The sequence below is a fragment of the Ictalurus punctatus genome, chromosome 3 (assembly GCF_001660625.3).
Source record: "Ictalurus punctatus breed USDA103 chromosome 3, Coco_2.0, whole genome shotgun sequence".
NCBI classification, from domain to species: domain Eukaryota; kingdom Metazoa; phylum Chordata; class Actinopteri; order Siluriformes; family Ictaluridae; genus Ictalurus; species Ictalurus punctatus.
This window is the reverse complement of record NC_030418.2, coordinates 19,178,864-19,193,417: the sequence shown is the minus strand read 5'-3', so window position 1 is coordinate 19,193,417 and position 14,554 is coordinate 19,178,864. Positions and strand designations below refer to the sequence as shown.

Below are 14,554 nucleotides of genomic sequence, written 5' to 3'. Positions count from 1 at the left end.
GAATCTGGAAGGAAGCATATGTTGCTCTAAAACCTGTATGTACTTTTCAGCATTGATGGTGCCTTTCCAGATGTGCAAGTTGCCCGTTCCATAAGCACTAATGCACCACATACCATCAGAGATGCAGGCCTTTGAACCGAGTGAATATAATAAGCTGGATGGTCCCTCTCCTCTTTTGTCCTCTTTAGTTTAGAGGATGTGGCGTCCATGGTTTCCAAAAATAATTAAAAATTTCGATTAGTCTGGCCACAGAACAGTTTTCCACTTTGCCTCAGTCCATTTTAAATGAGCTTTGGCCCAGAAATGATGGCAGCATTTCTGGATCATGTTCACATATGGCTTCTTGCATGATAGAGCTTTAACCAGCATTTGTGGATGGCAAATATTCACAGACAATGAGTTCTAGAGCCGTTTCTGAGCCCATGCAGTGATTTCCATTAAAGAATGGAATGATCTTGCCTGTTTTTAATGCAGTGCCGCCTGAGGGCCCAAAGATCACAAGCAGGCAAAATTGATTTTCACCCTTGTCCCTTGCACACAGAGATTTCTCCAGATTCTCCAAATCTTTTGATGATATTATCCCCAAATTGTAGATGCAGTTTTTCACAGATTTTGCAGATATACTGCTCATCTTTACTTCTGAAAGACTGCCTCCCTAAGATACTCTTTTTTATACCCAATTATACTACTGACCTGTTGCCAATTATCCTCCAGCTGTTTCTTTTTAGTAACACATACTTTTCCAGCCTTTTGTTGCACCCCTCCCAACTTTTTTGAGGCATGTTGTGGCCATCAAATTAAAAATTACCTAATTTTTTATTAAAATGGTACATTTACACAATTTAAACATTTGATATGTTTCTATGTTCTATTGTGTATAACATGTGGGTTTACGAGATTTGCTAATCATTGCATTCTGTTTTTATTTACATTTTACACAGTGTCCCAACTTTTTTTGGAATTGGGGTTGTATGTATGTATGTATATAAGTATGTATGTATGGATGGATGGATGGATGGATGGATGGGAAAATTTCTGTTTCTGTAGCATCATGCACCACTGACTCATAGCCAAACATAACCAGGTCTGTCAATAATATAGTCATACTACTGTATCCACTACTATTAGTATTACTACTTCTACTAGTACTTCTATTATTTCTACTACTACTTTTAGTACTACTAATACTTCTATTTCTACTATTCCTTCTACTACTACTACTAATACTTTTAATAATAATAATAATAATAATAATAATAATAATAATGTTCTTTACTAATAATAAAACATTTGTAGTTTATCAATCAATATGTTAACATTCAATATTTGACTATTTTATTTCCTGCTTTACCTAACTTACACTAAATATGTTGTAGGTCTTCTTCAAATAAAAGACATTGCATGTCCCAGCAATAGCACCCCCTCTCTCTCCATACAATGAGAGATATCCTAAATGATAATGTTATAAATTACTCCCACAGTCACCATGTTGTCAGTGAAACAGAAAACAGAAGGATGCAATCAGGGATCCTCAGACTCGGTTTAATCCAATTGAGTTCTTATGGCAGTATTCTAACTATAGTGGCAGTAAATACAGTGCCAAAACTGTGTAGAGTCACAGTCATTCTACACACCACAAGATACAGACATAGATATGCCTATATATCTGTATATAAATGTTTGTAAATTATAGTATTTTAGAGGTGCGATGAGGGCAAAGTATAGAAAGTTTAGTAGTCCTACATCTGTATGCTGTGTGTTCTTAGTAACAGGAGGTAAACAAAGCGTGCTGGAGCAAGTGGATTAGCGATTGTAGTCCTGTTTCATGAACATCAACAAAGGAACTTTAACAGACATGGAATTAAACAAGGTAAAATCTTTTCAAATGCATTGCTTAAACATTATATAAACCAGCGACTTTTACAATTAAGTAGCCTAGAGTAAACAAACAAACAAAAAAGCATTTTAGGTGTCTTATGAAACTTATAGTGTGGCAGTCATCAACTACTAAAAAAATATGCAGTATTCAGTAGAGAATTTTGCACTGGACTTGTGTTTACAGCCATACTTCAACATGTTTTTGGTATACCGTAGCAGAAACAGTGAAGTAATTCTTTGTGATTGCTGTTCATTTTTGAGGAAACATGTTTATTGGTCTATTAAATTTGGTAGGAAAGCAATGATGTTGGCCTTATTGCTTTGGATTGTATCAAACACCAATTTCAATAACCAATAGAGGGATATGCTTTGGAATATATGTAGTATTTTATCCATTTCATTCACTGCAAGTGCACTAAATAAGTGTCTGGATTCAAATTTATGTCGCACATTGTAATTATGTAATTATCTACACTGTAAATATGCATCATATAGATTTTTCTTTAGTCCTTGACAAAAAAAAAAAAAAAAGAAGAAAAAAAAAAGAAGGTAAGATTCACAATTCAACTGGCAAGGCTGTATTTCTGAATGTTAAGTCAGAAATTAAGAGACAAAGCTTAATAAAGTAAACCATATTCTTATTTGCATAAATAAATAAATTAATTAAACCATGGTTTTATGTTATAAAGGCTAATCTTTTGGATGTTTAGTTAGAAGAACATAAATTAATATTTATAATATTATTTTTTACATTAGAATCCATTATCTTTGATTTGCATGAGAGTTCCTGGACCTTATATCTTCAATAAATATGATGTAAGTGGAATCGAGTGGTAAATGCAATGTGGTTATGTTCAGCCAAGGTTTTTTTAAACACTTAATGAAGTAGATCGTGTTGATAATAATGATTAATTTCACTGAAAGCTGCTAAAACATTTTATATGCAAGTTAGACAATATGTTTATCTAGTTTAAAAATGATCTAGCATACATACTGTATATATGTATATAGAGTAGTACAGTGCCTACACTGTATGTGTATTGTTTGAAATTCAAGGAAGAGTTTATGACATTAAAGTATGAAAAGTGAAGACATGTCAAGTGGACCTCAACAAGTGTCTAAAGGGATGCAGAAAAATAATGTGTGGTAAAATGCCAGGTAACTAAATCTAGTGAGCAAGCTTGGAGTAAACAGGTATTATTGAAATATCCTTACTGTCTTCTTTGAAAAAGGCTTAATATAAAAACCCGTAAATGCTATCTTTCAAATATACTTTGCTGGTAGCAATGATGCTGATGAAAACTGATTTTTTTTTTTTTGCCTCCATCATCCACATCATACTCATAATCCACATGCACCTTCTTCTTTCTCTTGTCTCCACCTGCCTCCATTTAGTGAGCTAGATTCTATATGATCAGTAGTGTGTCCTGTGAGTGTACAGGATGAGCAGCACATTTGTGACCCTAGCTGAAGTGCTGGAGGCTAGAGGAGGGCCACTGGAGGAGGATGAGGTTTGGGCCATCTTGATCACCTCTGCTGAATCACTGCTGGATATCTTTAGCACAGGTAAAGCATGCAGACAAGCAGTAAAATCCAATCACAAATTAGGTCTATACTTTGGTATATGTTGTGTTGAGTAAGTGTCTGTTTTATTTTTCTAGGTCATAGCAACATCTGCAGCATCATGAGTCCGACATCACTGCTCTTGTCTGCAAACGGTACACTAGCATTTAAGAACTGCACAATGACGGATGAGGCGTGTGCCTTCACTGCACCAGAGATGCTGCAGGGCCGTTCCATCACCACCAGAACGGCTATGGAAAAAGTCAGCATTAGTCCTAGCACAGTAATAATACACATTATTAAAACAGACCCTCGGCTTAATGAGCCTGCCATCTAGTGCTGGATATCAGTAATAACAAGACACAGCAAGTCAAAATATAAATATATGAACTAGTTGAGGGGAAAAGGTTCATTCTTCCATCCTAATTTATGCTTTTGTCCCCTTAGAAAACTCTTAAAGGTTCTATGTAGAATGTTACAACATAATGTTTCCCTATCAGAGAGGGTTCCAACTTGCTTAGGAAGCCTCATTAGAAACATTGGGGTTACATATGTAACTGTGGTTCTACAATGGACTGAACCTAAAAAAAAAAAAAAAAAAGCCCTATGTAGCATTAAGTTTTCTCTTCACTGGAACTATGGAGCCTAGCCCAAACCTGTTCCAGCATGACAATGTTCCTGTGCACAAAATGAAATCCATGAAGACATGGTTTGCCAAGGTTGGTATGGAAGAATTTGAATGGTCTCCACAGAGCCCTGACCTCAACCCCACTGAACACCTTTGGGATGAAATGGAATGCCAACTGCACACCAGGACTCCTCACCCGACATCAGTGCCTGACCTCACTAATGCTGTCGTGGCCGAATGAGCAAATCCCCACAACCATGCTCCAAGATGTATAGAAAACGGCGGTCTATATTTGGAATGGGATGTTCAAAAAGCACATATGAGACACATGATTGGTCAGGTGTCCACATACACTAGGCAATATAGTGTATGTAAACATAAATGTGAAAAGGATACAGTCTCACCTGCAAGTGGAAGAGATTTACTGATAAATTGCTGCATCAACATCTTTGGTAGATATTCTGGTTTTGGCCACATGTTTGAACTTAGCTCCCCAGACAGACACTCAGATAGAGAGTGCTGACTAATAACACATTTAGCTTCTAGTCTCACCATAGTGATGGCCAGTAAAAAGCATTATAGACTTTATGCAATGACTATTTCTAAAGTATAGTACATTTAACATGTTTCCTTTTCTTTTCAGATGATTGTATACTCTCTTGGCATGACTCTCTATTGGTCAGTTGACTATCACATTCCTCAAAACCAAGTGAGTCCAACAAGAAGATTTAATTAGAATGCTACATATAGATATTTAGTTTGGTTGAATAACTTATCTTTGGACTACAAAATGTGTTGTTCCGATGTGCAGCCTGTTCAGCTAAGTGATTCTCTGAACCGCCTCCTCCTGAGCATGTGTGAGGATGTGGCCCATTGGCGAGGGAACCTCAGCACCATCCTGGAGGCCTGTGAATCACACCATAAAGCCTCAATCCTGCCGCCACCCAACAAAGTCATCCAGCGGCTGGTGGAAGAGCTCTTCCAAAACTCTGTGTGTCTTAAATACAACAAATCATTCAAGATTCACAGCAACTTGAGTCACTTTATTAATACTTTTTTTGTGTGCCTTTAGGTTGACCAACCCACTCTCACAGAGAACACTGTGCAGCTAAGTGGGAGAAGTTTGATGGTCAGAGAAAGACTTCATGGTAAGACTGCTTGCAATGTATTTAGAAAGCTACACGTTCATGGATTTAATCACTTTAATATTTCCAAATGTTAGAACCATGATATAATGATGAGTATCAACCAAGCCATTCCTGGTTGAGTAATCAAAGACTTCAGCATAGATCATGATGCCATCGTTTCATTTTTTAAAAAAATACCTCCGGGATTGTAGGTTCGAATCCTGCCTCCACCCTATGTGCTTGGAGTTTGCATGTTCTCCCTGTCCCTCAGGGTTTACTTTGGGTACTCTGGTTTCCTCCCACAAAATGATTGGCATTTACAAATTGTCCATAGTGTATGAATGTGTGTGCGATTGTGCCCTGCAATGGGTTGGCAACCCGTCCAAGGTGTCCCCTGTCTTGTGACCCGAGTTCCCTGGGATAGGCTCCAGGCTCCCTTGTGACCCTGTGTAGGATAAGCAGTATGGAAAATTGATGGATGGCTATACAATATATACATTTAATAACATTTTAGGTGCTGTAGCCATTGTTTTTATATCTTTGACATCAAACTAGTGGGAGTAAATACTTTACAAAACGGTTCAATAATTTTTAGCAATACCTTATTAATGAGTAGTACTATAGTAAGACATAAGTCACTCATATTAACAGCTAATTAATTCTGGAGAATTACTTTGTAATTACTCAATAAGTAATCAGTAGGTAGCTAATAGATATAAATCTCAGTAATTACTGCATTACTTTATTATTACTTAATGAATAATTACCCAGTATTCATTAGTATTATTATAGTAAGGACTTAGGTGTTAATATACAGTGTCTGAAATGTCAGAAACCAAGGAGAGTAAAAGTACATATACTTAATTTTGTATTTATTACTTACAACAAATGCTTTTGCACCATTATGCTCTATGTATTTTCTCAGCCTCTATTTAATGTTTTTTCAAATTTTGCTCATATTTGCTGAACATATTCCCATTGGTTTCTGACTTTTGGACTCCCTGTAGTACTACTCATTTATTTCTTCTTATTTCCTGCATAGTTACAGTAGCTATGAGCTATTGAACAGTATTATAATGCTTCTGTTGCTGTTAATCTAGTTCAATATTGCACAAAAAATTATACTTTTAATCATTTTGCATTTTTTATTTTTTATAAAGAAACCTATAATGTTGTCAAAGTTAATTGTGTGCAAAACTGATGATGAGATACTACTGAAGTACATTAAGCAGCTAAAGTGAGATCTATTAAATCTCAAACAAATAATGCTTGAATAGAACCCAAAATGGCATGCACTTTAATATTATTATATTATTATTCATATTATTATCATCATATTTCATATCACTTCATCCATTAATATTTATCCATTAAAGATTTATACTTTTTTCACTGCTCATCATGGACATAATGCTGATACAGTATATGCTAGCCATAAGATGGATAGTAAAACTAAACCGTGCTCGTGTTATGTTTGCCTTAATACCAACCAGGGATTCAAAATAGGATTAAAGGTTTACAATAAACTGAACAGCTGACTGAAAACTGATAATCAGCCTAAGGTAAGCTGCTTAGAGTTAGACCTTGTTGTGGCGTTCTGCTGTTAAGATAAAGGAAAGATCCAGTCTGTGTGAGGTTATGCGTTGCTGCTTGTGTAGTAGCTCTTTGATTAATTATCTGTTTCTCTACTGGCTTGACAGGAAAACGGATAGCGTACCCTGCATATGCAGAAGGGAATGCAAGTGCAGCAGTGAGACGCAGACTGTCACTTGACTCAGAGCTAAAACAGGGTGATCCAAGCATTTTCCTGCTACAGTGTCTCTACAGTGTCAATTGTATGCTTAATGAGTGGAATTTCTTTGCCAATAAGGGTATGAAATGGTTTTATATGAGTTGAGCAATGAGCAAAAACATGCTGTATTTTGCTTTTCAAAATTGTCTAGTCAAATATGGCAGGTTACTACAGGAGCCAAATTATTTGCTGTTAACAGGTTTTCAGGTGGATTATTTTAGTTTTTATGGAATGAAGCGCAACAGCACTACCAATGGTCGAAAAACCAAATACACAGAATTATAAGAAGCAAGGCTGAGGCTGATTTCATTCTAGGCCATAGTGTAAATTCATGCAGCCAATAAGTCAGCTTTGTCTCAGGTGAAGCACATGTAATCTTCCTTTGGGCTAATATTTTTTTTTCATCCCATAATGCTGACACATCAGAAACACACCACCTGCAGTGATTGAGAAAGCTCATGTAAAATACAGTCATAGGTGTACTGATCCAATGAGAAGCTAATAGTAAACAGAGGAGACATTGTCATGTCCAGTGAACCCGGCGGGTTCAGCAGGGGTGTGTGTATAATAATTTGCCCACATCATTCTTTTTATTCTATTGATGTGTCCTTGTCATATGATGCAAGACTCAACCCTATTAGGTTCATTGTCAAGTGATTGATAGATATTAGATTTTAGCCCTCCAATCTAATATCACAAGCAGACATCACTTGGGTATGATGTATTTTAAGATAGTATGTTTTGTTGACCAGCAGCTGTACATCAACAGAAATCCTGGTCCCTCAAAAACAGATGCTCGCAGATTCCTGTTTACCAAAGCATTCAGAGCAGGTAAACATCTGACACAGTTTGAAGTGACTAGAAGTTGATGTTAGAGAAATATTTTTCTCTGATTGGAAGAACTTTTGATTTGATGTCCCAGATTTCTACATGGAGCTCATAACATTGGAGATGAAAGTTGGCTGTCTAGGAATTCATACCATACCACACCCTGCAAAACTGAACATAGACTTTCCAACCCTTCTATTTCTCTCAGCGAGTCTACAGTCAGCCTCAGCCAAAGGAAGACAAAAGTACATTTTTCTATTTTTGTTTTGTTTGTTTGTTTTATAATATATACACTTATCTCTTTATTCTATATATTCATGATAATGTGTTTTCTGTGTTTTGGATTTCAGAGTCTAGGACCTGAGTTTGCAAAAATGGCTGATGAGCCTCATATTATTTTAGAGCTGCCTGGATCTATAGTGGTAAACTTTATTTTAATATCATAGATAATGTTTAGGATTAGTCAAAGCACATTATGTAATACCAGTTAGAGTGAATGCTCCTTTTTTCTTTGATACTGTGATTCAATACAGTCAAAGAAAGGAAGGTCTTCCTTATCTCAGAGGGAAGTTAATGTGATGATGCCAAATGCACAGTGTATGGTGGTGAGATGTGATATTAAGTCTAGGGGAAGAGATGTCTTCGACATGGTCGTCGCTCATGCAAACCTTGTGGAGCATTTTTACTTTGGCCTTGCTTTCATGGATGGTAATATAAATTTTGTTACTGTCTGACAGTTATTTTCAAAGTTTTCAGAATTCCACTTTGTCACCAGCTGTTTTGTTTGTTTGTTTTAATCACTTAATGCCTTTGCATGTTATATCTCGACTAGATGATGAATTTTTCTTTTTGAAACATGAGACGAAAATCTCCAAAGTGGCGCCAGACTGTTGGAAGAAATTAGCGACTTCGACATTCACACTGTTTCTCCGTGTGAAATTTTTTGCTGATGATGTCTCCTACATATTGTAAGTGCTAATCTGTGCAGTACTGTGTCTGCTACAAGTCTGAATTGCATGGTCAAAGTTTCACTTAGGACAATTTACTCTTAACATTTATGGAAAGGACAATAAGCTCTTGTTGTTTGATCTGGAAGGCACAAACTCACACGTCATCAGTACTATATCCAGCTGAGAAGAGATATTTTGGAGGGCAGAGTGTACTGTAGTGAGGACAGTGCCATGTTCCTTGCTGCCTTGGCTCTGCAGGCTGAGTTTGGAGACTACATACCAGAGGTAAAATATAGTGTATCATTTTAATTGTTTGTGCATTTAGTAGATTGGAGGACGATCAGAATATCAACTTCATTTCCTCCATCGTACTTTATTGTGGACTGTTTATTTTGCAGTAATGTTACTGATTTTATCCAGGTTTATGGAAAGAACTACTTCCAGATGGAGCACTACATTCCAAAAAGAGTGATGGAAAAAATGGCCATGCATTGTGTGAGGGATGAGTTGTCAAGGTTACATGCCAGTAATGCAAATATTCTTCGAGAAGATGCGGAGATAGAATTTGTAAAGGTAATCAATTAGTTTCATTGCATGTTACACAGCAGATCGAACCAGTCATAATAAGTGTTTAGGTAGTTCTAGAAATACAACAGTTGCTGAGAGTTTTTAGGTCAGAATACAGTATATTTAGTTTATATTGTCTCCTGAGTAATACATTCTGGCACACATCCACAGATTGCACAACAGCTGCCGGAATATGGGGTGTTGTTTCATCGAGTTGCTCGAGAGAAGAAGCTTGCCATTGGAGAACTCCTTCTTGGAGTTTGTGCCAAAGGAATTATGGTTTATGAAGTCAAGAACAACTGTCGTATATTAATCCGCAGATTTCAGTGGTCTGAAATTGACAGTGTTTCCACAAGTGTGAGTACAACAACTGTAAAACTCACTTCTAAATTGTATTTTATACAGAGTAAAATAACAAAGTTTGGTGGCTATAAATTAGCTGAACCGATGTTAACAGTGAAATGTTTCTCATAAATGATTCAAAATTGGATCTATTTACTGTTCAAAGGCAGGTGAACAATGCAATTCTATATTTTTGTGTGTTTGTGTCAATGCAGATATTTCCGCCTGATTAAGCAAAACACTGCAAAAAGCAATGTTATAGCATTTGAAAATATGTTAATATAAGCAATTTTATCTAATATATTCATTATGAACTTACAACAAAACAAATATTACTATTAATAGTATTATTTTATGTATGTCCACTTTTTTGTGTGTTCATACATTTTACAAAAAAGCTGTGCAAATGTAACACTGACTTTATTTTTGAACCCATTCCCTGAAGGAGATATTACCAATGAACTTAAATATATAATAATTAAACTGCTTAAAGACAGCATTATAAAAAAATGCAAATGTTAGTTAAAGGAGTTCAAATGAAAGACCATCAAATGGTTATATTAAATTAGCTGAACTTGATGATAACAAATCTTTTAGCACCGAAAAACTGTGATTTAGACCACAGATCAGTTTAAATATCATATTTTGAAGAAACAGAAGACAGTAATAACTGATAGTTGAGCTGGGTGGAGGATCAGAAGAAAAGGCATGTACTATAATGTGCAGTTTGAGAGTTTGTGTTAGATGCTAATAATTGCAAGTGAATCTTAACACATCATCCACTATCCTCTGGACAACATTTTATTGAATACAAATTTATTCTACAAATATATCCATCAATCCAACCTGCCTTGTGCCAATATTCCAGGATGGTGGAGGTAGTGTAATGTTGTGGGGAATGATTCTTGGCACACATTTGGCCACTTAATACCAATCAAATATCACTTGAGTTCAATGATCTTCAGTGGTCTTCCCAGTCACCAGATCTAAATTCAATAGAACACCTTTGGGATGTGGTAGACCGGGAGATTTACAGCATGAAACTGCACCTGAAAAATCTGCAGGAATTGTGTGATGCAATCATGCATGTCAACATGGACCAGAATCTCAAAGGACTGTTTCCATCATCTTGTGGAATCAATGACATGAAGAACTGAGGCTGTTTTGAGAGCAAAGGGAGGTCCTAGCCAGTATTAGTATAGAGTTCCTAATAAAGAGAATAGTATAAGGTTCTTAATCTCAGAGAAGAGACCAGATTGCATTCTCATTGTTTGTCCTTGAGATTACCCAGACATTGATGAACATATCCTTAAAAGTGTTCTTTAAATATTTACAGAAAAATTAAATGTACATTTTCTCTGGAAAACAATAATATATTTTAAATAAACCAGAAGTGCATGTGATAATACAGCATATATAATGGTAATGTTGTTCTGCTTTTCTTTCTCTCCTGTAGTGGCGGAAATTCACTGTAGAATGTGGCCCCAGTGGGAAAAAGCACTCCTTTGTAACTGAGAGTTCCAAGATAGCACAATACCTCCTGGACCTCTGCTCTGCTCAGCACAAATTCCATAGTGAGATGACTTCTCGACAGCTCACCTACAGTTCAGCATCAGGTGCTTTCATTAAATAATTCCTATTACTCCTGCTCTGTCACATTTAACCACTGTGGTAATAAAATTTATTTTCAAAAGGGACTATAATATAGTAATTGTCTGAGTGCTCTTCCAATATCCTAGACTGCAATTTAGAGTATTTTATTTGCTCCAGATGGCAACAAAGTGAAACATCCTTTGATATGGCGTGCTCGACAAAACCTGTTGAAGAGGATGTCATGTTCAGAAGTTGGGCTAAATAATGTTGGTCTGAGCATATCATCTATAAACTCCATAAGCAAGTCATGCGATGACCTTTCAGCCAAAATCCAGCAGTCAAGAGACCTGCACAAAACACATGACATTGCCGGAATAAGAAGTCTGAAAGAACTGACGAAACCAAGTGAGAGCTGCAGGTACTGAGAGCACTTCACATAACCACATGTGTTTTTCATAAACATGGGGACGAGACATTCACATATGGTACAGCATGAGCTAGTCATTATAATTCTTGCTTTCTTTCTCTCAGCTCCCCAGAGAGCTTTGGTTCGCCAATTTATCGGATAATGTCGAACGTCTCCCTGCAAAGGCAAGACTCCGAGCCTTACTCAGTCTCATCCAGAGGTAATCTCATGCACTTACGTCTGTTTTTCATGTTAATGGATTTTAATTGCAAGTATGCTGTCACTTTAAACAACTTTTTTGTTTTGACAGTCGACACTCCTGTTAGAACTCCACCAGAAAGAGAAATTATCTGTGTTACATTGAAGAAAGATCCAAAACACGGCTTTGGTAATTGAATTTCGTGTAATAGTAGCAGAACTGTTATGAATTGAATGGTTTGACAATGCCTCCTCCTTTCCAATGTGAAAAGCTGCCTAATATATTACCAGCCAGACAAACAAATATTATGTTATATAACAGTCATAATGCATGCCCCTTTTTATGACAGGATTTATAATAGTTGGAGAGGACAATACAGGAAAATTAGATCTCGGAATCTTCATCGCATCCATCATACCTGATGGGCCAGCTGATAAAGATGGCAGAATCAGGCCAGGTAGGAATTTTTTCCCCCTTTTCAATACCCAGTGGATTCACACTCTACAGGTTTCACATTTACTTTTTACAATGTTTTTTTATATAGGAGGACGACTGATTTCTCTTAATAAGACCAGTCTGGAAGGAGTAACTTTCAGTGCAGCTGCTGCCATCTTACAGAACAGCCCAGATGAAGTGGATCTTATAGTGTCTCAACCAAAATGTATATCTTGATATTGTAATTATTTAATTGTTTAAATGTTTATGCAATGTTAGCATTGTTTAAAACAGAACATTTTTTTTACTGTTGTATTATCAGATGAGTTTGGGGACCGTAAAAGCTCTCTGACTCCTGGCAACCTAGGGCTGATGCTGGAGAGAGGCTCTGACTCTCGGATTACCCAGAATGCAGAGAACAAGACAGTGAAAGAGGACACTGAATCCAACACTGTCACTCCCAAAATGGGAAAAAAGTTACATATCCCTGTTGTACGAATTCTAGATACTAAGGTATGAAGTTATTTGGTGAAGACAGTTATTTCTGTTTCTTGCTGTAAGTATTCACTCAACTTAAACCTTTCCACATTTTGTAGCATTATAACCTGGAAATGAAATGGACTTATTTGGAATTATATATCAGAAAGCTTCACAAAATAACCTATAATATTGAAGTAGGGGGAAAATGTATAAAGCGCACAATAATTATTTAAAAAATATATATATATTTTTGATTGCAAAAGTATTCACCTACATTACTGTGAAAGGATTATATTAGTTCTGGTGCCAGGTGCTATCAGAAGTCACATAATTAGTTGAATGGAGTTCACCTGTGTGCAGTTAAAGGGTCACGTGATATCAATATAAATATACCTGTTCCTGGAAGGCCCCAGATACCAAACCATGTCCAGGACAATTTTTGCTTGATTATAAGCAAAACATCCCAAACTTTGAACATCCCATCTATTATTAAAAATGGGAATAATTTGGCACAATACTGACTCTGCATTGAGGAGTCAGGGAAACAATCAAGTGGCCAGGGGAAGAAAGAAAGAAGAAAGCCATAATTTAAAAAAATAAAATAAAAGTTTGATGTTTGTCAAAAGACATACACAGTAAACAGAGAATGCTATCCCCTCAGTGAAGCATGGTGGTAGTAGCACTGTGTTGTTGTGGAGATGCTTTTCATCAGCAGGGACTGGAAAACTGGTTGAGGTTGAGGGCATAGAGTCAACTACGGGACAGTCCTAGAAGAAAATCTGTTCCAGTCTGCCATGAGACATGTGGAACCGGTGTGGTTCACCTTCAGGACAACAACCATATGCATACTGTCAAAGCAACATAGGAGTGGTTCAAACCTGAGCTTATTTGATTATACCAGACAAAGCTCAGACCTCAATCTGATTGAGATTGGGGAAAAACCTGAACATTGTCGTTCACTAACTGTCTCCATCCAATCTAACAGAGCTTGAGCAATTTCACCCAGAAGAATGGGCAAAAATATGGATTAAAATGTGTAAATCTTGTGGAGACATATCCCCCATGACTTGCAGCAATAATCGCAGCCAAAGATGGGACTACCAAGTACTGACCCATTAGACACATTGTGTAAATCAAATGGTAAAAATCCCAAGTCCATTTCAATTCTAGGTTGCAACATTACAACTTTCAAGGAGGAAAACTCAAGGAGGATGAATACTTACGTAAGGCAGTGTATATGAGCCAGAACGACTGATCTTGTTCCTTGTCTTCCCTGTGCAGGATGTGTTCTCTAGGTCATCCTCTAAGTCCAGTCTCAGGCCAGGTGACTTGGTCAGTGTGGAGCTCAAGAAAGTCAATGGCAGCCTGGGCATCTGTGTTGCTGTAAATCTTTACTTGTTTTAATTAACATGTGAAAAAATTAAAACAAGACAGTTTAATATATCAATATATTGTCATCTAATGCTGATAAGTACATCTTACCAATAGACAAAAAGACAGTTGAAATATTTAAATAAGCTTTTGGAACAAAAGTCAGTGTCAGTCATTTCCAGGGTGGCATCAACACCAGTGTGCGCCATGGAGGGATCTATATCAAAAGCCTGATACCTGGAGGAGCTGCCGATCTGGATGGTCGAATACAGACTGGTATATAAACAAACTGATCTTGAATACACTCTATGACTAAGTTGTGGCACCAAACAGCAATATTTTATGTTAATAAAAAAATAAACCCATCAACAACTACTGTATATGTATGGTTTGTT

At 36.6% G+C, this 14,554-nt stretch overlaps 1 protein-coding gene across 1 annotated transcript in view; it reads left to right on the top strand.

Moving 5' to 3' along the window:
* The first annotated feature begins 3,277 nt into the window (after positions 1–3,277).
* Positions 3,278–14,554, top strand: part of ptpn20 (protein tyrosine phosphatase non-receptor type 20) — a 34,144-nt gene continuing 22,867 nt past the window's right edge. Inside the window, exons 1-23 of the mRNA XM_053679042.1 lie at positions 3,278–3,444; positions 3,516–3,703; positions 4,713–4,778; positions 4,881–5,060; positions 5,142–5,217; positions 6,897–6,986; positions 7,741–7,819; positions 7,911–8,061; positions 8,167–8,238; positions 8,350–8,524; positions 8,649–8,784; positions 8,913–9,051; positions 9,187–9,339; positions 9,505–9,690; positions 11,132–11,291; positions 11,446–11,686; positions 11,800–11,894; positions 11,985–12,062; positions 12,223–12,330; positions 12,418–12,534; positions 12,631–12,821; positions 14,070–14,171; positions 14,342–14,435. Coding sequence (XP_053535017.1) covers positions 3,321–3,444; positions 3,516–3,703; positions 4,713–4,778; positions 4,881–5,060; positions 5,142–5,217; positions 6,897–6,986; positions 7,741–7,819; positions 7,911–8,061; positions 8,167–8,238; positions 8,350–8,524; positions 8,649–8,784; positions 8,913–9,051; positions 9,187–9,339; positions 9,505–9,690; positions 11,132–11,291; positions 11,446–11,686; positions 11,800–11,894; positions 11,985–12,062; positions 12,223–12,330; positions 12,418–12,534; positions 12,631–12,821; positions 14,070–14,171; positions 14,342–14,435 — 3,001 coding nt within the window. The 5' untranslated portion in view covers positions 3,278–3,320. The remainder of the gene's footprint in view (positions 3,445–3,515; positions 3,704–4,712; positions 4,779–4,880; positions 5,061–5,141; positions 5,218–6,896; positions 6,987–7,740; positions 7,820–7,910; positions 8,062–8,166; positions 8,239–8,349; positions 8,525–8,648; positions 8,785–8,912; positions 9,052–9,186; positions 9,340–9,504; positions 9,691–11,131; positions 11,292–11,445; positions 11,687–11,799; positions 11,895–11,984; positions 12,063–12,222; positions 12,331–12,417; positions 12,535–12,630; positions 12,822–14,069; positions 14,172–14,341; positions 14,436–14,554) is intronic.